The following is a 23,993-nucleotide window of genomic DNA, read 5'->3' as shown; positions in this document are numbered from 1 at the left end:
CTTTAGCTTAATCCACTTCAAAATGAATTAACCTTAGTGGTTATCACCTGCTGCTAGGTTACATGAGCTGTTTCCCAGATGAGGAAAAATTGAGTGTCCTTAAGTCTTGATGACTCCAATTCAAGTGAAAGCATGTTAGGAAAATGGGATGACTTGAAGCATAGAGCCAATCCAGTTTCTCCACAGAACAGAAATTTGGAAAGGGGAAAATTCCCAGACAAGAGAACAAAGGATTCAGGTATTAAAACTAGTTCTTAAGCCACAGAAATGGAGGTTTGGCCTTTACCACGTAGGGCAAGTGTACACTACAGCACATTGGCACATGTACACTGGGTCAGCTGCGGTGCTGTGGTGTACCTGGTAAAGATGCACTATCCTAATGGGAGTGTGCTTGCCCATCAGTATAATTATTCTGCCTCTGTGAGAAGTAGAAGCTGTGTTGGCGGGAGTGCATCTTCTGCCAACAGCACTAGTGTGGACAGAATGAAACTTGCATCGTGTAGGGGGATCGGACAGGTTTTTTCACACTCCCTGAGCAATGTAAGTTAGATAGTCTTAAATAAAAGTGTGGACCTCTCCATGCTTACTTTGGCATAAATGTTGTTTGGGAAAACGAAAAATCCACACTCCTCTGCAACATCATAATGCCAAATAGGGATGTTAAGGACTAGTCACTCCTTCCCCTTCCTCCTCCCCCCTTGCTGCATCTATCAGTTTCAAAGTGGTAGCACTGCACAGCTGATCCTGGACTCTGCGCAACACTAAAATGCCATGGTGGAACTGCAAAGCAGCAAAGGGGCAACACTGCCCTATTGACGAATGAAGTGGTCAATGCATTGACTATTCGATTAGTGAATTACACACTACTTAACATCCTTAATGCCAATTGTATTCCCCAAGCTTCTCACACGGACATAGCCACTGCCTGTCTCAGCCGTGGAGCTACTAAGCAAACTGCAGAGCTCTCTCTCCTCAGCTTAGAGCAGTGGTCACCAACCGGTAGATCGGAATCTTCTGGTAGGTCTTGGAGCCTCTGACAGGTGTTCCTGACTGGTTTGGCCAAGAGGCCATCAAGTGACAGCACTTTAGCTGCTCCTCCTCACACTGCTGCTCAGCTCCTGCCCTTTGCCTTGGAGCTATCCCCTAAGGAGCCTCCTGTTGGCTGTGCAGGGCGGAGGAAGGGCACTGATGTCAAGGTGTCCCCTCTTCCACACTGTATCCTATCTCCAGAGAGGGAGCGCAACAGGACTTGGAATGGAGTTTGCTGGCTGCTTTTGGGAGCTGTGCAGGGCTAGGGAAGGGGTGAGCCTGCCTTAGCCCCATTACACCACCACCCAAGAGCCACCTGAGGTCAGCAGGGCCCAGCTGGAGCACCCAGTCATGACTCCCCCCTTTTACACCCTAAGCCCTGTCCTAGTCTCAAACAGCCTGCCAGAGCCTGCACCTGGAACCCCCTCTGGCATCCCCACTGCCTGCCCCAAGCTCACCGCCCCTCTCACATTCCAGATTCCTTAATCCAAGACCAGAGCCTGCACCTCAACCCTCTGCCCCAGCCTGATGAAAATGAGGGAGGATGGAGAGAGCAGGGGCCATGGCTTCAGGGAAGGGACTCAAAGGAGGCAGGGTATTTGGGTGTCAGGTAGATCTTTGATTGCACTGCAACATTTTTAGGCATGAGATCAATTTTTGCGTTTAGGACCACTGGCTTAGAGCATGTTCACCTGACGGGCTTCAGCAGCACAGCTGGACCAGTACATCTGCATGGATGTAAATTTGTAGTGTGCGTCTCATTGACACAGGGGCAGCTTGAACGGAACAGAGAGGGACATACTTTTTAGTAGTGGGGCTGACTGACAGAGGAGGAAGGAAACTAACTTATGCTATATTCTGGGGTCAAGGACCTATATAGCATAGGTGCAAAGCAAGGACTAGTCTCCACGAGCAAGTTTTATTGCTACCACCCCCTTCCTTTTTGTGACACAATTCATATTGCAACAACAAAAATCACAAAAAATGATCCGTTTCAGTGATAAACCTCCCCCTGTGCTTACTGTTGACAATCATGCAGTGTGTGTACTACAGTAGGCTTTTTTAAGTTTATTGAACAGCAGGCTGCATCCTTGCCGGATAAACTGAAATGTGCCCCTCCCCTCTGCATGCCCCAGGAACTTTAAACTCCATTTCCTGCTGGCTGGCTCGCTCATTGTGGAGTGTTCCTTATGGTGTCTTCTCAGGGAGTCAGGAGGAGCTATGACTCAAGCTGCTGTCCTCCTCGGAGCACCCCCAGAATATAGCATAGGAGCAAAGTCTGGGTTCCAGGATTTCTCACAGCAGATGCTGGAGTGTGCAGCAAGCAAGGACTGTCACTTGGAAATGGTGTGAATCCCTGGGAAGGCTGTAAAGCAAAAAGGCAGCAACGGGATGTTTTTCACGTTCCCAAAATATCATGCATTATGTTGAGCATTCCCATGGTGCTTAGTGATCAGAGGTGATGCCAAGCATTGTGGCATGCATAGCCGCAGTGCTTTGCTCTTTCTGTCAAGGAGGGAACTAATAATGTGGCCATAATATGTCGACAGAGGGTGGCACTGTATACATGATTTGGCAGCTTTCTTTTCGGCAACTGTGTGTCAACAGTATTTTTGTCATGAAAACTTCCTAGTGTAAACATGCCACAACTGGAGAAAGCTGCTTCTTTGTTAGCATCTATGTGCAGGAGTGGGGGATCCTGCTTGTTAGAGGAGCCTGAAGAATGATAAGGGTACTCTTGTACATTTCTAAGGTGGAATGCTGCCGTTGCACCTCTGCCCCCTCCCACAGAGCTGGAGCTGAGAACTGGCTTTTAAGCTGGCTTCCCTGCCTCCACCAGAAAGGGGTGGGAGGAGGGAAGCAACTAGTCCATTACATCCCTACTACAAGATGCTTAAGTGGCTGTACAATGTATGTAATAGCACACTAATCTGTTGTACTTTGCTTTTGGGATAAAAAACTACAAATGTTTGTCAATTCTAATATGGTTCATATAAATCGCATGTAGAGATTAACACTGACTTTTTTCCCCCCCCCCGACAGGTTAATGACTCCGGGAAGCGAGATTAGGTTTGTCCACAAGCAAATGGGTTTAGTACCAGGCTGGGGTGGAGCTGCCAGGCTAGTACAAATTGTTGGCAGTGGACCTGCCCTGAAGCTGTTAAGTGGTGCTCTTAAAGTGGATCCTGAGAGAGCAGTACAGCTTGGACTGGCTGAGGAAACTTTGCTGTCTTCAGAAGAAACCAGATCTTTAGAAGAAGCCCAAGTGTGGCTAAATCAGTATACAAAGGGTCCAGCTGAAGTGATTCATGCTGTGAAAAAGGTGATTGCAGCTGGCAGAGAACTACAATTTGAAGCTGCCTTACCAGCAGAGAAGGACATTTTTGGAACACTCTGGGGTGCGCCTGCCAATTTGCAGGCCTTGGCTCAAAGCACAAAACACAAATGATTGTCAATTCACAAAAAATGTTTTGATCTTTTGCAAACAAAACTGTTGCTAAAGCAGATGTTAATTTGAACTATGTAAGAATTTGTTCATTTTACTGGGTGCTAATACAGCTGGTCCCTAACTTATGGCCACCTCTCCTTATGACCAAAGTGGTCGTAAATGTGGGCTCAAAGTTATGAATGCGACCGGCACTTACGAACAGCGCGGTTGCATTGTAACTCAGCGGGTTCTGAGTTACAGCCAAGCCTTTGGTCTGTAAGACTCATAACTCGGGGACCGGCTGTATTTCCAGCTTGCATATCATAGAACTATAGTTGGTGTGCCATGATGGAGAAATCCCCCATGGGTCCTTTGCTGTTCTAATCACAGGTAGAATGGAGATCAGTGAAATTAAAGGTAAATACTTTGCTGGAAACTGAACTGTTACCCTCTCAGAAGGGGGTTGAAGACAGTATTCTTGTTTTGAATTGTTTACTTGTGAAGGGGCTAGGTTGACTGTACTAGAAATAAAGCCTATTCAAACTGCACTTCTCTACCACTTGTCCTGCCAGTGTACCTCAAATTAGTTTTGTTGGGACCACCACCAAAGTAATTTATTTTATAACTTCAATCTGTGCTAAAAATGCAAACAAGGATGTTAATTGTGATGGTTTTTATCAGTGAGGCTATCAGTGAAGAATATTAGCAGAAATCACTTCAAATAAGACAGCAAGTGGTGTTTCTTATTGGCATTCTACCTTTTTGCTTTTTGGCTTGCTTAGAAGTAACAACTTAACTTTGATTACAATTTTTATTTTTGAAAATCTGTAAAATTAAGCTACTTACAGCTTGTTTATATTACTAAATACTGCACATTTCCCAGGATTGCTAATAGAATTATGCAGTTACACAACTTTGCAACTGGTCAAAGCTGCAAGACCAGACAATACAAAATTAGAGTGGTGTGAAGGTGAGGAAACTTTGCTGTCTTCAGATGAAGCCAGGTCTTTTTTTTTAAAAAAAAAAAGCATAACTCAATCAATATACAAATTAATTATTAAGATGTACATAAATGGAGGAAGAAAACAGTGGTGGCATTGAGTTCTCAATATTCTTTATCTAAATGAGTCTGAAGATTGAGTAGTTAAAATGAAGCAGATAAGACTCAGTCAATAGATCGTATCCTTCCTAACATATGAGAGTCTACATAAAGAGCTGTTTGCATCTTCAGTAGCAGTCTTCAGATACTTACTGATTCCCTCCTCTTCCTCTCTCCTATTTTGGGTGTGCACACCCAAAAACTTGTAACTCTGGTCATTTGAAGAAGTGGGTTGTGCCCACAAAAGCTCATGATACTATCTACATGTTTTGTTAAAGTGCTACCGGACCATTTGTTGTTTTTTTTTGTAACAGGCCAACTGAATATCTTAGGATATCATTTTTAGCTGATGTTTGGTTGCTCAAGCCAACCATTGTTTTCACTCGTGTGGTCACCTGTTTTCCAGAGCTGCACCACCAACAGCAGGGGATGAGGCCCATGTCTTGCAAACTTGTGGCATCCAGTACACATTGAATAGAGTCTTTTACTGCATCAGATGGTCACATTGTTTAAAATATCTGTCTATAGCATGCTTTGCCACTGGGGTCATTTTCAAGTTTGTGTTAACCTGTCTTACTCTTTCACAAATAACCGTAGACCACTTAATTTCCTCGTCACTAGTAAAGTGCATGTGGTGAGTTTGACACATTTCCAAGATTCCCCAATAGCTGTGGGGCCTCTGGGCCAATCTGATAATGAGGCAAGAGTTTTTGTTGCAAGTACTGCCACTTCACTGGGGCTGTCCATGGCATTGCCTCTTTTGTAACACTAAAGTAAAGCCCTTATTCCTGACAAAATGGGAAATTATGCACTTGCTCCATACAGTTAATTCTTCCACATTATATCTTACTCCTGATGTGCAAGTTGGAGTTATCATGCAAAAATACTATTTGGAGATGAGGAAGATGAAATTGGTACCTCTTGGCTAGGATAGCTCACTTTTCACAGCTGTACATAGTAATTTTGAAAACAAACACAGGAAAAATTAGCAACTTGCGTTCAGCAGCACAGCTTGACAACTGCTTCAGTTGGTTAATCTTTCTCCCTTGGCTAAGTGTTTGCAGTAATGGGTAGAAAAGTAGCTGTTTCAAAAAGCCATTATCTCACACAGCAGATATGCTTTCCTATGTCAGAATATCAGCCTGGTTGAGGGAGGGTTTTTTTGCTCCCATTAGCTTTGCAGCCCCAAAGAGCTGAATCTGCAGAGGAATTTAGGTAGCAGATTGCTCAGGCACTATACTAGGAGACGTGTAACAGCCTCAGAGAGGCCAGTAAGCTGAGCAGATACCTAGATTGTTAAAGTGTAGTTTTTATTAAATTATAAATTTTGTAACAAAAACAAGACAGACCTCAAAAAACAAACTACAAGGACTAGACAGCAAAGCCAATGAAAATGGCATGTAGTGTGTGTGTACAGATAAGAATTCTCAACAAAAGTTAATAGCATTTTTACATTTCCATTGTAGGAAGATAAAATGATTGCTTTGTCTACTAAAACACATCTTAACTTCAAACTCACATTTTCTCACATTAAATTAAGCATCCTGCTCATACCCAACATCCTGTTAGTGTTCTTTTCATAATCAATCCATGCAGAAAATAGTAAGACAATTAATGCAACAGTCAGATAATGAAGACACTCTGAGTTGTACAGTGGATATACATTGGCCAAAAAGGGACTGAGTATCTCCACAGGGTAAAATGCTACAAAATAAACACAAAGGACATTTTCAAGAAAACTGGGTATTGCTAAGTAGCTTTTAAACCATTAACAAGACACCCCAGTTTCTTACATTTAAAGAGTCTTCCAGCTGAGACATGTTGAGACTTTAAGTTAACAGGCCAAGTTTGTTTTTCTCCTTCATTCCCCCCCCCCCCCCCCACCCCACTTCAAAAGCTAGTTTTGAGTGCAAGGCCAGCATCAACAGAAAATGTACAGGTACTGGACTCTTTTTAAAAACACATGGCTCTAAACTTCAGTTACTGTACACTGTCCGTCAGGCCTTCTAGATCTTACGCTGGTGCTTACTGCCCCTCCCCCTGCCACTGTTCTCTCTATTACTGATTGGCTTGCATTCACATTCAAGTGTCTTTGCTGGGCAGAGGCCATGTGTTGCTGAAGTTGAGCATACACATCCTCACTATCGCTGCTATCATCCGATTCGGTTTCCTCAACGGAGATATCAGGGGCTGGCACCCTACCAGATGATGACGACTCATGGTCTTCCTCTCCCTCTCCCCCATGACTTCTTTCAGCCATGCTGTCTCCATTTATCTGCAAGTGGGCAAAAGAGTTCTCTAAAGAAGTGCTTGCATCAGGTGATGGTGTTGCAGGACTCGTCAGCTGACCATCTAGTGAAGTTAGGGGTCTAGTAGAAACGGATGCTAGAGGCTGCACAACTGCAGCCCCCAGAGCCGATGTACTGTCTGCGCCATCAGCAGAGCTCTCTCTTCCTAGATTGACAGTGTTAGAGTCACAGTCCAACCTAAGCCCAGCCACTCCCTTCTTTGGTATATCTATTATGTCCCGTTTTATTTTTCTGCGACGTCCATGCTCATTTCTCCTATACTGAACCATGTTTTCGAGGTCTGCTACATACAAAAACCCAGCAATTAACATTTCAGTGCTCTTTTTACCTTTGGAAAAGGCATCTTCCAGCTCCCTACTGGTACGTTCATCATATTGCCACCAACCATTTCTACCTTCATAGTACCAAGCATATTCCCCATTGCCTCTGCTTGCCACTTTTAGTTCCTCTGGAGATAGTAAGGTTGGCTTGTCAAGAAAGTCCTCAGGAATCTCCTGCCGGCACAGTGCACATCGTTTTCCGAGCCAGGAAGCTCCTTTGACACACAGATAGCAGAAAACATGTTTACAAGGCAGACTCACTGGGTGGACACACGTTTGCAGACAGATAGCACATTCAGGGACTGTCAGGGAAGGTGTTGCATTGGAACAGGACTCATTCGTCTTCCTATTAGTGGGAAGCATGTTGATTGTGTGATCAATTTCACCACAGCCAGCCATCCTACAGAGAAACCAAAATATATTAGTGAGTTATAAGTATTATGCCAAATCAGCACCTTAACTCACCTAAGACTACACCAATCACAGAATAAATAAAAGGCTTTCCATGAAGTCAAATATTTGTTTCATATCTGATTGTCCAAACTGAACACTTTAAAATATTTAGGTTTTATTGATGCATAACTTCAGGAAAGATTACAGCATTCCGTTCTCTAGTTCAGTGACATTAACAAACAATGACTTCCAAATTTTGAGCATCACAACCTCTGTTGTCCATTTCAGTTTTAACTCTCTGGTATGCCAATTCAGACTAATGGGTTTTCAGTTCTTTCTGTGCTCTCAGGCAGGAATGTTAACTAATCAATAAGGGATTTTCTTTCATGCATCCTCTGGTGGAATAGCTGTTTGAAAGTATGCAGTCAGTCAGCTGTTCATACATCATCTCAAGAAATGAACAGCAACTATGAATTTGTAAATCTTACTTTCATGACAAAATCCACAAAAAATATTCTGCCTGTTGGCACCTATACGAAGCAACTTTTAGTGTTTGTCTTAATAATGCTTATGAGCATCAACTCTGGAGTCTAGAAAATGGAAATGCCTACTCAGCTCCCTTCTCCCACAGCACTTTCTGGGATACTCTCGAGGAATTTTCCTTCCTCTTGTTCAAGAGTCAGCTGATACCCAGAGAAAAGACATTACTTTGTGATTAATGATATTGCAAGGCAGCGACTCTCAACCTTTTCAGACTGCTGCACCTGTTTCAGGAGTCTCTTTTGTCTTACATACCCCCCAATTAAAAAGTACTTGCTTACAAGATCAGACAAAGAATACAATGGTTTCACAATACACTATTACTGAAAAATTGCTTACTTTCTCATTTTAATCATGTAATTATAAAATAAATCAATTGGAAAATAAATGCTATACTTAAATTTCAATGTATAGTACAAACAGCAATATAAACAAGTCATTGTATGTCTCAGTGGTGACAGAATCAGGACCAACCATCTCAAGTTGCAGTGGGGAATGTCTAGGTTGGATATTAGGAAAAACTATTTAATAAGGATGGTAGTGAAGCACTGGCATGGCTTACTTAGGGAGGTGATGGAATTTCCATCCCTAGAGGTTTTTAAGTCCCAGCTTGACAAAACCCTGTCTGGGATGATTTGGGATTGGTCTTGCTTTTTGAAGGGAATTAGACTTGATGACCTCCCGAGGTCTCTTCCAACCCTATGATTTTAGTTTTTACTTACTTCCCTAGCTCTTTCTGTAGGCTAATGGAAAACTAGGTATATATCTAGATGACTTTTTGTACTCCCTGAAAGACCCCTGTGTAGCACCATGGGTACACATACCTCTAGCTAAGAACCAGTGTTGTAGCGTGCTCAGAGAACCTGCATAATCACTCCTACAAGACATGGCTGTTACTAGCAGTCACACGTGTTGGCAGCCATATTTATTCTACATTTAGGCTTGGCAACAGATACCATTCCAGCTACTTCTTGCCTGATGTACTACTTTCACTTCCTAAGTGGGTTTCAGATTCTACTTTGCCTCTCCAGCTTACCACCTTTGGTAGGTGTTCCTAAAATAAAACTGTCCTTTGAAACATCTTTCCTCCAAACATGGTATTACCTGCCTCAGGTTGATACTAGTTCTCTTTACCTTACACATCATGATGTCTACCAGATCCTCTCTCTCTTGGAGCAATGTATCTTTTCAGTACCAAATGCCCCAAAGGTATAAAAAATTAAGAAAGTTAATGTTAAGGAATTTTCACTGGGGAACCCAGTTTAAGAGATGTGTGAGGTTAGAAGAGGAAGGAATTGTTAGGCATTATTTATCCCCTACAGACTTAAAAGTAAAAGGGGAACTCTCAAGGCACAAAGCATGTATGACCTTCTCTAGATTTAGATAGGGTCCTTAATATGGCTCCCATGACTCCAAAAGAGCTACCTGAAGAATTAAAATAATATTGGTAAGGACACTAAGAAAGGGATCTTTCCTGTTCATTTGACTGTGCTCTGTCAGGAACCAAGAAACTCTTTTCTTCTCTGAAGATGATTCACCCCCCTATAGAACTCAAATACAGACTGATTTTAAAAAGGATTAGGTATGTAATAGCATCTCAGGACTTTTACTTTAACACATTCTTTTTCTGCTAGGTAACATATTTGGGATTAACATCATTTTTTTATGAATGACCAATCTCTTCGAACTACTTTTGAATGTTAATTTATGATTGCTGAAAGCACTATAGATTGAATACTTAAGAGGATAACTGTGCCCACCTACATTTCAGTCTCTTATCTGAGAATTCCTCCCTCCAAAAGGCAAGATCAATAACTTAAAAGGAATGATTAATGGAATCTTTGTCATAGTGTCTGAATTGACATGCCAGAACTCAAATAGAATTACCACCTAGCAATTGTCTTTCTTCACAGTAATATATGCCAAATTGAGTGATTCACCCTAAAAAGGGTCTGAGAAGATATTGTACCAATTATGTTGCAGATTTTCCTCCCCTTAACTTGCTTCATAGTTTCCTCAGACTTTTTGGAATAGAATTTCTTTAGATTAAAATTAGTGTTTCTGCCTGACAGTTTATTAAAGTAAAGTAAAGATGTAAGTGACTAATTGACTAGTCGATAAGCAAAAAGCTTACTGAGTAGTCAACTAGTCCCTTCCAACCGACCTTACTGCATCTATCAAAAAGGGGCAGCAAACAGGAGGGAGGAGAAGAGCGGTGTTCTCCAGTTCTGTGGGAGGAGGCAGGGGCACAGCAGCAGTGTTACACCTTGAAACATACAAGAGTCCCCGCTGGGGCTCCTGGACATTTCAAAGGAGAAGCACCACATGGAGCCGGGGGATTAGGAATCCTTCGGTGGCCCCGGGCTCCATACGGTGTTTCAACCTGCTGGAAGGGCTCTTGCTACATTTCAAAGTGGAAGCGCCTTTATTGACTAATTGAATCATCGATGGAAATTCCATCAACTATTCAATTAGTTGATTAATTTTAATATCCCTATTCCCCATCTCTGCCCTAGCAGGTCTGTCTGGCACTGGGTTAGGGCCAGGAGAGAGGCACCTGTCCCACGGCCACTGCAGGTCCGGGCTAGGGCTCAGCACCAGCCTGCTCTAAGCAGCTGCAAATCCAACTAGGCTGGGGTACCAGTACCCTCTCCTGGCTGTGGCAGGTCCGGGGTTTGGGGAAAGGCATCTCTTCCCTCCATAGAGCTTAATAGGCAGCTGCACAACTTAACTAGCATTCCAAATTCTGACTAATTAGCCAAATAAAAATAACATTGAGCTTACATTTTTTTTTAGTATGGTTCCTGCTGAAGCATGCCACAAAACTAAAATGTCCTCTTCAAATATATCCAATCAAGATATAATGTTCTCTTTCCCACTGATGGCTCATTCTTCTGTGCTGCACAAGGGAACACTGCTAGTTTTTCAACTTCTCTGCAAGATGAGGAAAAGAAAACATGATTAGAGGAACACTGAACAAAGTTCCCTTTCATTTAGCAGTCTAACAGCAAACAAAATACAGTGTTATGTTCTTTTTATAGCAACAGAAGAATAACGCCCTCTTTTACCAATTTTCAACATCTAGAAATATAGTTTGTAAACAGGTAGCCGTCTGGTTTTAAAATTCTCAATTTCTACCTGCATTTTGTCATCCACTGTTGTAATATCAAACTTCAACAAATCTACTTCGCTTTTTAAGATATTTATAAAGGCAGTCACATGGGTATCTAAGATAGAGGTAAGTGTGGGTGAACAGTCACGCTCAATACTATTGCTTAATAGTACTGGCAAGCAGTGGAGAAACAAAAGAAGCTATGTTCATGACCAATATTTCTTTCTCTACTTCCCAAAATTTTCCACGCACTGCATAATTCTAGGAAGCTGTCATAGTTCTACCAAGACTACACTGCCTCCATACTGTAATCAGAATCAAGCAAGGTCCTACTACAGAAGATGGAGATGAAATACTGAAATGATTGATAATTCCTACACTGAAGCATTACCAGCCCTATAAAGCTATACATTTCTCCTCTGATGCAGCTCTTAAAGCATTATTAAATCACATTTACTTAACCAATTTGCACTACACCTTTCAATTGTTGCAACATGTTATATTTGAGGTTTACAGTAAAGTGTGGATGTCAAATCCCATTTAATTAGTTGCTTCTGGCCCCCCTTCCCTCCCTGCGATGCAAGGCTGTAGGCTCCTAGCACAGGCTGGGAGGAGGCAGCGCTTTCCCCCAGCTCCACATGAGGCTGCAGACTCCCAGTGCAGGCTGAGAGCCTGCAGGCTTCCAGGTAATGGTGAACCGTCATCTGGTAAGCATCTCTCAGTAAGGGTGATGCTTACCAGATAACCAGTAACCTGTTCACACCTACCGTAAACTGAACCTAACGAAACATGATATGCAATGTTTCCATTCGCTCAAAAAAAGAACTATTTCAGTGAAATGTTATTGCACAGACCAGACTCATAAGTGTGCAGCACAGTAAAGTTAAGAAGTGATAAGTCTCTGAGAGAGAGCTGAATATTTAGCATAATCGTAGAACATATATCATTGATAACAGCAGATTGTAAAAGTTTAGATGGCTTTCCAGTTAACATGCTTGAGTAATAAAATCACCATACTAAAATTATTTTCTAGCTACAGCTGAGTATGGGACTTTTTAGAAATTGTTCTTATGGGACTTTTTAGAAATTTAGACATATTGCCAAGATCAACAGGCCTCAACATTAGTCCTCACATACTTTCAAAAGTAAAGGCTTTTTTCAGAGTCTCTTTGGCCATCCCCCATCTCCTCCGCTCATTAGCTTCCAAAAAAGAAGAGCTGTAATAGTTTTAAAATTCTAGCTCCTCCTTAAGCAACTCAACAGACAAGACGTAGAGCTCACTGTGACCAAAGGGCGTGGTGTTTGATCCACCACTTTTCAGAAGCTGGCACTGTACTACTGCTGCATCTCATTTAAAGAAGCTTCTTGTCTAAGTGGACAAGATTCCTTTCTGACAGTGGATTCCAGAGTCCCAGGGCATACTCTTTTTAAAAGGATGCATTTTGAAAGACCTGACTTATTTTCCTTTTCCTCACTTAACTATGAATATGGGCTATGATGTGTAATTATGCCTAAAAATAATCTAGTGAGGATAATTATAAGGTTAAGATAATGCTGCTTTTAACTGCTGTATACCTTTAAGATGAATCAGTCTTAAAAGCCATCTTCCAGCGTACCCCAGTTTCCAGGGAGCTAGCTACTGCCCTGTACTGTGGACTCTGTAGTATAAAGCTTATACTGCAGAGCCTGCAGTGCAGCCAGCTCCTCGGGAGTGGGACCAGCCAGCTCTGCTTCTGAGGAGCTGGCTGTGCTGCAGGCTCTGCAGTAAAAGACTTCTATTCAGGTGACTTGCATCCCACACCTGCTGCTATTAAAGGGAAAGATGCTAGGATTCCTACCAAGGTGATGTCCATGCACTCGTCTGGGGTTCCATCTTTTGAAGTGTCTTGCTAGTAGGTGTCTCCTGCACCCTTCAAAGACCCTCTGTTGCAAGAATGATAGTGGTGTTCTCCCAACAAACCCACTATACTTCTGAATCTGATTTTTTTGCACCTTCCTCTACTGCTCAGAGCTTTTCCCAAATTGAAACAGAAGGAAATTGACTGTCCTTGTCAGCTGAATTGCTATCCACAAAATTCTCTATATCAGCAGTGAAGACTGGGAAGTCTCTGGTCAGTTTTTGCTTGGATGATGCTTTGGAGATTTGAACAGCAACAGAGGAACTAAACCTGCAGATTTTGAAAGACAGTGCTTTCCATTTATATTTTGTTTATATTTGAAAGGTGATGTTCATGGTCATAAGGATAAGAAATTTATTTCCAGACAGAAGCTTAGATTCTGCAAAAGCAGAAGCAGGAAAGCTTCCCGCATAACAAAGGCTAGTGGATTTTTAAAGCCCTATGTTAGAATAGTACTGCCAATCTTGCAAGTACTATACCACTACACAGAATACTCTGAAATAATTCATGCAATTAAGACATTAATTCATTAAATTAAGATTTTTCTCATATGCTTTAAACCTCAAAATGTTTGCTCCATTATACCAGCCATAAGGAAGAGAAGATCTGATCAGGCACTGTTTTGTTGAAAAATCAAGACATAATGAGTAAATAGGATATAAAATCCACATTCAGTAACTTGTCAATAAAAAAAAAGTCAAACAATATCCTGCTGGAATAGCACCAATGATTAAAACTCAGGAAGCATTTATAAAAATGAAAATTAATGCTAGGTAACAAATTTTCAGATGGGAATTTCATTAGAATTACCAGATATTACTACTATAGCTAAAATTAGAAGCAAAACTTTTCACTTTGTCTTTTTTGTGCATTTGACAGCACATTCTGACAGTTTCACTGTTTCCCCACATATAAATCAGTCACTTTCCCATTCCAGCATGAACTCTTTCAAAAAACAAGAGGTAATTTTTTTTAGAAGTTGTGATATTAGATTTCAGTAAAAGTCCTTTTATACCTTCCATGATCAATTAATAAAATGGGCTGATGTTTAGTTAACAGATATATACATTCACTATTGTAGCACAAGGGAGAAAACAGTATAAAATACTCACTTTTAAAAAATTCAAAACTGAAGACCTATTCAAAATAAAAATGTCCATCTTCATTTAAATACTTACTCTGCTACAACAAGAACCTTAATTCGAAACTCTAGTTAGGACTCCTATGTAACAGGATTTCTAATTTCACAGGATCATTAAGTATGTAGACCTGGAAAGGTCCTCAAGAAGTCATCAGGTCTAGACCCCTGTAATCAGGCAGGACCAAACCAAGCCTAGAAACACATGGGGCTCATCTACATTGGCCCCTCTTCCGGAAGGGGCATGGTAATTTTTGAAATCGTAATAGGGAAATGCGCGGGGGATTTAAATATCCCCCGCGGCATTTAAATAAAAATGTCCGCCGCTTTTTTCCGGCTTTTAGAAAAGCCGGAAAAGAGCGTCTACACTGGCCCCGATCCTCCAGAAAAAGCGCCCTTTTCTGGAGGATCTTATTCCTACTTTGAAGCATTTCCCTATTGCGATCTCTGAAATTAACATGCCCCTTCCGGAAAAGGGGCCAGTGTAGACGTAGCCCCTGACAGTTTGTTCAACCTGTTCATAAAAACATCTAATAGAATTTTCCTTGGAATTTCCCTATTCCCAAACTTAACTGCCTTAAAAGTAGAATTTTTTTTCTAAATATCTAATCTAACTGCTTTTTTGCAGATAAAGTCCACTACTTCTTTGGAACATGGAGAACAAATGATCACAGCCCTCTTTAGAACAGCCCTAAACATAGTTGAAGATTATTTCCAACAAAGAATAAACAAATGCCAAATTTTATAGTCCTATTATGACTTATTTGTAAAATATTTAGTCATTGGTTCACCATTCATAACCAAACCAGCATAATATTCATTAGTTCCAATGGGTATTTTACCATTGATGTCTGTGGAAGCACGTTTGGGTTCCAAATTACCCTATTACTGTGTAGAGACAGGTGCTAGATACAGCAATACCACTGACTAAAATGCATAGCAGAGAAAGAAAGCCAGCTTAACTGAATCCTACTCTACCTCCAATTCTAGAAGTCAATTGTTTCTGTATGCTTTGAAAATTCTGCAGTTCCATCTTGGCAACTGACATTTCAATTACAGCTAAATTGATGCTGCATAATTTGAAGATGCAAGTTAAACCATATTTCATCAATTGACACATTAAGTAAAAAAAGCAGTTTCCTTTACTCAGCACAGATTCTGCACCATATCAACTGAGTCAAAGTAGCATTTTTTATTTCTTACAACTACTCTGATTGTTAGCAGTTTAGTTCTGTCCAACAAACTGTAGGTTAAATTGCTCCAAAAGTTGTACATAAAGTCAGATTTACTATCATTTTGACTAAATGAATATTCAGGTTTCACTGTTAATTCAATACTATCTGACAAATGCTCCATCTCAATAATCCATTTTAAAGAGTAGTTCCAAAGACTAGTTTTAAACAGTCAACTATCAACACTTTACTGCTGCCTCAGTGTGCATTTTCAAACTACAGTATTTCCTTTAAGATATCAAATTTGAGAAGCACAAAAATAAGTTCTGTATCTTATTCCTTCTAACAATTACTACATATTCTGGAATGTACTCTACCAGACAAGTAAATAAAATAAACTACAATTTACAGTCTACAGGATAAGACAATTATCATACAATTCAGTAAAAGAGTTAACACATTTAATTCTCTTTATTGTGAGCTACAGGCTTTCAATTTCTTGGATCATACAAATATAGGTTGCTTTTAAGATTAAAATTATATTTACCCGATAGCCCTAGTAGTCTATTAATTTCAGTGGAAAGGCTATTTATCTATTCATTGTACCAGAAAACTGGGCCACTGGTCTATCTTCACCTTCCATTTAAACACACAGGCTACGTCTACACTGGCCACAATTTCCGGAAAAGCCACGCAAATCAGGTAAGTCAGGATAGGGAAATCCGCGGGGGATTTAAATATCCCCCGCGGATTTAAATAAACATGTCCGCCGCTTTTTTTCCGGCTTGGGGAAAAGCCGGAAAAAAAGCGTCTAGACTGGCGCGATCCTCCGGAATAAAGCCCTTTTCCGGTGGATCTCTTATTCCTACTTCGAAGTAGGAATAAGAGATCCACCGGAAAAGGGCTTTATTCCGGAGGATCGCGCCAGTCTAGACGCTTTTTTTCCGGCTTTTCCCCAAGCCGGAAAAAAAGCAGCGGACATGTTTATTTAAATCCCCTGCGGATTTCCCTATCCTGACTTACCTGATTTGCGTGGCTTTTCCGGAAATTGTGGCCAGTGTAGACGTAGCCACAAAGTGTTGCAAGGAAATCCAAGGGCCCAACTGTCAGTTACCTCCACCTCCTCTCTCCCCTTCCCCCCCCAAAAAAATCACTAAAAGTGTGAGCACTTTTTTAGACCTCAAGTACCTTAAACATTTCTGATGTAATTTACCATTTGATAACAGGGTATACAAAATACTGTACATTTAAAACATTAAAATTAGGGATGTGCAATATAATTGTTTAAACAGGTATTTGATAAGCATGAGCTTATTGTTACTGTAACAGTTACATGCCAGCTCCTGTGGAGCTGGCTGTCACCATGCACTGCTGGCTCCCAGTGTGCTCTTAAAAGGCGGTTCCCGAGCACAGTGGCTCCTGAGCACATCCCGGCCCCACTCCCAGGAAGCCAGCTGCCACCCTGCGCTGCAGGCTCTGAACGAGCAACACACGGTGGCAGCGGGGCTGGGAGCTGGCATGTAACTGTTACGGTAACAATAAGCTCATATTTATCAGTTAATAAACAGTTATACTGTTACATCCTTAACTAAGAATTGACATGCAAATATATCTCCAATAACTCTTCAAAATATCCAACAACAGAAGAAACTGTGGAAAACACTACAAATATGTCGAACAAAATAGTCAAACAAAACAACCATGTGTGAAGGTATTAAAAGAAATTTGAATGTAAGACTTCATATAAAATGTCAAATATTTGATATTACTTATACTTAAGCTTAGAAATATAATATGTATATTAGTAAATGTTGGTAAACATCAATTTCATTTACACCTAAACCCAAGAAAAAATATGTCCATCAATGAAAATGAAAATTTACATGAAGACAGAAGAAAAATACTGCTTATTAAAGCTTGACTGGAAGACAGGTAGTTTGTATGTTTTGATATGTGATGCTGACAATTTGTGTTTCACCTTCTTGAATCACAACATCCACTGTCAATAAGAGGTGGCCAAACAATCAATTATTTCCCACAACCGTGAACATTTAAGTCAATAAAAAATATGCATAGCAACAGACCTCTGGGCAAACCATACAAAAACGCTACGAAGCCTATTTTCATCACAGCCCACTTTGGGCTGCCGACCTCCCAAGGGACACCCCCGAGCGCGATCCAACCCTTTGGATGAGTTACAAATCTGCTAAGTTTGCCGGTTTATTTTTAAGAAAACAAAAATGTTGAGCCGGGCCAAGTTTCCCCGATCCGAGGCGCTGCCCCTCCCCAGCGGGTCAGGCTGGTCCCTATCGCGGGCTGAGCTCGGGGGAAGGAATAAATAAGCACAGTCCCAGCCGGGGGGGGGGGGGGGGGGGGGGAGGGGCAGCCGATGTCATGTAACCGGGGGTTACGCAGCTGCCACACAACACAGCCCCACTCCGCCGGGGGCTCCGGGCCCTGGCCCGATGGGCGGGACTCCACAGGCAGCTACCGCCCCGGGGGGGGGGGGGGGGGGGGGGGGGGGGGCTGTGGCCTTTTGTCCGGAGCCTCGCACAGCGAGTCCGGCCTCCGCTCCAGCCCCGAGGCGGGCAGGCCCCAGCGGGAGCCGCGGGGAGAATGAGCGGAACCTCCCCGCGCGCGTAAGCCCCTGGCTTCCCAGCGGCGAGCTCTAGAACGCGGCGGCGTCACGGACTCACCCGCGGGCCCGGCTCGCGCTGCTCCGTGTCTTCGCCGCTGGGCTAGCGAGCGAACCGCCGCCCCAGCCGCCGTCACCTGCTGTCGCGAGAGCGAGACGCGACGACGTCAGGGCGCAGAGGGGCGGGGGAACGAGAGTAGAGGGAGGGGCAAAACGGAGCGGTCAGACACTCTCCCACGGGGGAAGCCCGAGAGGGGGTGTCGATACCGAGACGCTACTGGCGCGCGCCCAAATAGCTCCTCCCTCCTTCCGCGGTGCCTGTCTGCGGAGACCTCCTCTCCAGCCCATAATACTCACAGCCGCCTTCCTGCGGCGCGTGTTCACTCGCGCGCTCCTTGTTGCTTAGGCACCCGCGGCTGTTGTGCGGCCGCTGAACGCCCACAGGGCTTGGGGGGGGGCGCTGCTGCGGGGCGGCCGTTACGTGCGTTAGCGGCCGCCCCCGCAGCCTAGACCCGGCTGCTCCTGCGCCGCGGAAACCCAGCGCCCCCGCGTGGTTTGCAGCGGCGGTAACTCGACACCCCCCCCCCCTCGCTTTCTCCAGCCGTCAAGCGGGGGGGCTCAGGCTGGGCCTCGCGGGCGGCGACCTCAGCCCTGCAGCCAGCGCCCGCGTTTGGCGAAAGCAAATCTTCCCGCTGAGCAGCACGAGGCGGAGACGCCGCTGCACCTACCTCCCGTCAGTGGTGACTCGCCCCCCACCCGCCCTGTGAAAAAAGAGCCCTCCTTTTGCCTGCGCCTGGCTCCTGCCGCTGCACTAGAGCGTCTCTTTGGATCGGAGCTGGGATTTTATGGTGCACCCTGGTCTTTGTGATGGGCTAAAATCCATTGAGCCCTTTCGGGCTGACCCAACATTAATCTCTTTAGGCCAGAACCTTTTGGTCTGACCCAGCATTGAGCTCTTTAGGCGTCTCACTGTAAGACATTGATTTTCCTGGCCCTCAGATTGTTTAGTGGCTCTTCTGCGCACCTCTCCAATCTTTTCCTTTTTAAAAGGGGGACACCATAATTGTACACAGTGTTCCAGTATGGGTCTTAAATTAGCAGGCAGTAAGTTTAAAACAAAAGGAAGTATTTTTTTTTACACGACACACAGTCCACCTGTGGAACTCCTTGCTACAGGATGTTGTGAAGCCCAAGACTATTTCAGGCCTCAAAAAAGAGTAGTGGTTCATGGAGGATAGGTACATCAATGGCTAAAAAACAGGATGGGCAGGGATGTTGTCACTAGCTTTTGTTTGTCAGAAGCTGGGAATGTGTGACGGGATGGATCACTTGGGCTACGTCTACACTGGCAGGAGTTTGCGCAAATACTTTTAACACAAGTTTTTGCGTAAAGTATTTGCGCAAGAGAGCGTCTACACTGGCACGTGCCTTTGTGCAAAAGCATCTGTGCCAGTGTAGACGCTCTCGCATGAGAAAGCTCTGCTGGCCATTTTAGCCATCGGGCTTTCTTGCGCAAGTAATTAACGTTGCCTGTCTACACTGGCCTCTTGGGCATGAACAGTTGCGCAAGAGGGCTTAACCCTGAGCGGGAGCGTCAAGAGTAGTTGCGCAAGAAGCACTGATTTCATACATTAGAACGTTAGTGTTCTTGCGCAAGTACTCGCGGCCAATGTAGACAGGTGGCAAGATTTTATGTAAAAGCAACCGCTTTTGTGCAAAATCTTGCCAATGTAGACACAGCCCTGACGATTACTGGTTCATTCTTTCGGGGAACCTGGCATTGGCCACTGTTAGAAGCTAGGATACTGGGGCTAGATGAGTAGCTAGTCTGATCCAGTATAACCATTCTTATGTTCTCACCAGTGCAACATCCAGGGTAAACTTACTGTACCTTCTCTCTACCCTTTTTATACATGCCTGAAATTGTTAGTGTTGTAGGTGTCACCACACTCATTAACGATTATACTGCACAATGAAAATCAGCAGTGCTTTAACTAACATGGGTTGAGCCCTGCTGTGCATCCTAACACAATTTGATTGTGAGTGTCACAGTATTTGCTGGCTTTCATAAAGCCCCAGTTCCCTGACTGAAGTGATTATGTGCTAATCTCAACTTCCATTAAAAAGGTAATTTTTAGCCATTATAGTTGCAAAGAATAGCTTCAAAACACAGCATGACAGCACACTAATGGCCCCACAACTAAATAAAAAGTACTAAAATGTATTGTTTTTTTTTAATTATTTTTAAATCATAGCCAAGATTGCTGGGGTGTGTGGCTCATGATTTTTGCACACTTGTTGGCAGTATTGTATCATAACGCCGCTGAACTGGCTGTAGGATAATTTGTTTTTTAAGTTTTGACAAACGTGTGTGTGTTTGTATTAGCTGCTTCTGCCATGGCCGAGCATCCTGCCATGAGTCATACTCTACTGTCCTGCAGTGCAGATTACAAAAGGAACGTGCTATTTTTGCAACAGAAGGAAATGAGTTCTGGTCCCATTGCATCTGTGGAGGAGCCATAACAGTTAATGCCGGTGCTGGGTCTCCCCTTAAGACTCACTGTGAGATGTAAACTATATCTCAACCCTCACTATAAAACAAGCATTCCTGTGCTTAGATTATATGCTATATCAGACTATATCAAAACTAGATACCTAGAATAATACACTGTAGCCTTGGCCTGGAAATAAAAGTGTTGAGGTCCATATATTGTCAGATATGAAAAGGAGAATGGAAAGGTGATTTATTCTAGTGAATCAACAAACTTTCCTAATAGAAAATTTTATTTATTGTGTACAAGATGTAAAATAGGTCTTATACAATACCACAAAGAGCAGTTTCATACACCTTTGAGGCTATCCTTTTTTGTTGTTGGCGTACTATTTATTTCTATTCTCTTTATTGTGACAGCACCACGGATCTGGATTAATACTTTATAGTGCTAGGCCTGTACAGTAGATAGACCCTGCTCCAAATATCTTACTGTCTAAGAGGAGACAACATATAGAACAGACATATTTATGGGGGAGGACAAGCAAACAATGCGCAGCCCAGCTCCACAGCAAAAAGCCCATCTCTGGTAATGCTAAGGCCAGGTTGGTGCTGAGTTGCTTGGCTATGCAGCAGCAGGACAAGCAGAGAAAGTCCCTGGAGCCCAATGGTGAGGTGAATCCATGACACCTTGTCATGGTACTGCAGATAGAATCCATCCTGAGTGTGGTCAGTGCCCAGCAAGCAAGTCCCAATCCTAGTATAGTGGCAAGTCCATCCCTACCTGGTGCTCACAGCTGGAGTCAGTAAGGGAGGAAGGCAGACAAGCAAAAGATAAGAGAGAGCATGGGCCACAAAGAAGAGTCACCAGATACAGCCAGTGGCCACCAACACTGTCACAAACTTCCTTCTTCATAGCTCCAGACCCCCTCATCCAAACCTGCTTCTAACATAGATCCCAAATAACTTCTCTCCCACACTTCCCCTTAACCTCTCCCCAACAGCCTCCCACCCAACTTGCAAATAATGCCCCACCTAGCTCCCCAACTACCACTTAAATCCATCCATATTACTCTGCCCCCAAGTAAATATACCTGTACATACCTCCTCCTGCCACAGCCTTCAACTCCCTGCCATGCCAACTCCCATATCCCCAAATAAACTTACCTTTGGCTGAAGCTGAACACCCTGATGAAACCCTTTCTCAACTCCCTAAAGCCCCCCCCTTCATGTCCTCAAATCATCTCCTGCCACAGCTTACCATCCCTCCAAACCCCATCCCCCAATAAATCCACTTTTTAAAACTTCTCCTATTCCTCCAATTTCCACATGATCTCCCTCTCAGCTTACTTTTCACCCTTGCCCTTTGCACTGCTCCCCTCCCCAAGTTCTCATTCCTGCTTTCAACCACCATTTGTGCTAAAGATCTGACCCAATGCCCCCAGTTGCTGCTGTGGGGCTGGTGACTTTCTCCCTTTTCTCTCCCTCTTCCTTGTCTTCTTGAGGTGCTTTGATGATTTGCCCCCCTTATTAGAGGAGCCGGCTCCAGTGGAAATACACAAGTGGCAAGAGCCTATAGACTGGAACAGAGAGCGAGGCCCATCCTAGGACAACTGAAGCTGCCTCTTCAGGGTGTGTGTGGGCAGCCTCATTCCCCAACTGTCCACCTCCCCTTCCGAGCAGTCCCTCCACATTTTGCTGGGTTAGAAACAGCAACCCTCCAGAAATCAGAGCCTAATGGTATTACTCAGCTCCCAAGGAGAATATTTTTACCAGTTGCTTAAGACAATGCTACAATATTGGTTAGCATGAACGGCAGGGGGCTCTACACACCAACAACCTAACTGTTGAGGGTTTTGTTTTTTGTTTATAAATTTTAACTCACATTAAATCTTATATACTTCAAAAATTGGTTTATTTACACATTGTGAATGTGAACAAAACTGTAAGAAGTTAAATGTAAGTTAAAAATCAGACATATTATGCTTTTACCAACAAAATTGTATTAAAATCCATGTGTTCCTTCTCAGCTGGAAACTGATTGAGGATGTGTAAAATGGCACTGTTTCATTTAGATACCAATCCTTCAGTGTGCCAATATGATGTTCACTCCCGGACCATAGATTATAGATTCTCAAATAGCATCTTCCTTTGCCAATAAGCTTAGATTGTGTTAACATTTCATTACATCTTGCATGTCTTTTTTATTATTACTTCTGAATAGAAGTCTCCCATTGTATATCTATTCTGATTATAATTTTTTCCAACTCTATTTGTTTATCTATCTATCTACCCTATATGAAATCACCACCATTTATATGTCTCTCTCAGCTTGTTTTGAAATTCTAATTTATTCTCTCGGGTTTTTAATATTCTTCCAAGTATTGAATCTCCTACACATTAAATCAATCAATCAGGAATTTATCTGTCTGAAGTTTACCACCAGACTATTAAGGAGTATAGTATACTGAAAACTAAAAGCCCACCAGATTGATCATTGAAGGACAGTACATCTTCCTCCTATTTTTGTAACACTACCCCATCAATAATCATTTGCTGTTAGTGCTAGTAATCTGTTGGCAAATTAATAACCCATATTATGGTATTTCTATTCATAGAACATTTTTCAGCATCTTAAAGTTTATGTGATATTATATCAAAATACTTTTTATTCAGCAGGGTGCAGTCCTCAGCTGCAATGAGTTTACACTTGGCATAGTTGAGATGTGGGATGAGGGGTAAAAATAGCTTTAAGCCACCATCCCTCTTCCTAGATTCTGGATCAGCTAGGTGTCAAAGTGACCCCTAGAGTAATTTACAGTGCTCTAAGAGTGTCTCTAAATCATGTTGGCTGCTGCCAGACGCTGTGCCTGCCAAATATTGCTTGGGTACTGTGCATCCTGCACATTAATTCCACTGCTCTACAGCCAAAATGCTTCTGAAATAAATGTCAAACTTTACTAATTCTGGGTCCCTACGAACGAAAATGATGCTTAAAATTGTTGATTGGCTCTAGTTTTCAAGATATGCTATTGGATCAGTATATACGACCCTTGACTTGCGAATGGCGGAGGATAAGTGAGTTATAAAGGGAAGGGATCTCAATTTAAACCAGAAATGACTAAAATACATATTTGACTGGATCTATGAATAAATCTATGACTGGGTTTGGCCAGTACTTGCTTTTTAGGCAAAACAATGAATGATGCAATTTGAAGCTGGTATTGCATCATACATGATATGAATTGCATCATGTTATTCCTAGAAGTCATGGATGATGCAATCATAATGAAGCTTTCATCACTCTGCTGAACAAATTGCCCTATATCAGCTCTAGAAATCATACAGTGTCGTACTCTCTTATTAGTCAGTGTTTGATTTTGCAAAGGGCAACATTTCTATTTAGCCAAAGTGAGCAGAGATGCCTCG

At 42.7% G+C, this 23,993-nt stretch overlaps 2 protein-coding genes across 11 annotated transcripts in view; one reads left to right on the top strand and one right to left on the bottom strand.

The window, feature by feature from the left end:
- Nucleotides 1-4,005, top strand: part of ECHDC1 (ethylmalonyl-CoA decarboxylase 1) — a 56,373-nt gene extending 52,368 nt beyond the window's left edge. For all 5 annotated transcript variants that reach the window (XM_075924125.2, XM_075924128.2, XM_006139429.5 and 2 more), the window contains one exon: nt 3,073-4,005. In XM_075924125.2, coding sequence (XP_075780240.2) covers nt 3,073-3,478 — 406 coding nt within the window. In that variant the 3' untranslated portion in view covers nt 3,479-4,005. The remainder of the gene's footprint in view (nt 1-3,072) is intronic.
- A 1,842-nt stretch (nt 4,006-5,847) lies between these two features.
- Nucleotides 5,848-18,587, bottom strand: RNF146 (ring finger protein 146). 6 transcript variants are annotated; one of them, XM_075924121.2, is made up of 4 exons: nt 18,135-18,373; nt 13,069-13,398; nt 10,903-11,052; nt 5,848-7,585 (listed from the first exon to the last, which is right to left on the bottom strand). In XM_075924121.2, coding segments are annotated over exons 3-4 (1,062 nt in total). In that variant the 5' UTR covers nt 10,905-11,052; nt 13,069-13,398; nt 18,135-18,373; the 3' UTR covers nt 5,848-6,525. The 6 variants fall into 6 exon arrangements, with proteins under 6 accessions (XP_075780236.1, XP_075780237.1, XP_075780235.1 ...); XM_075924122.2 differs by lacking the exon at nt 18,135-18,373 and adding an exon at nt 17,523-17,751; XM_075924120.2 differs by lacking the exons at nt 13,069-13,398; nt 18,135-18,373 and adding an exon at nt 18,431-18,587.
- Between the last annotated feature and the right edge of the window lie 5,406 nt (nt 18,588-23,993).

The sequence above is a fragment of the Pelodiscus sinensis genome, chromosome 3, assembly GCF_052426305.1.
Source record: "Pelodiscus sinensis isolate ZL-2025 chromosome 3, ASM5242630v1, whole genome shotgun sequence".
Lineage (NCBI taxonomy): Eukaryota > Metazoa > Chordata > Testudines > Trionychidae > Pelodiscus > Pelodiscus sinensis.
This window is presented reverse-complemented; position numbering and strand designations above follow the sequence as displayed.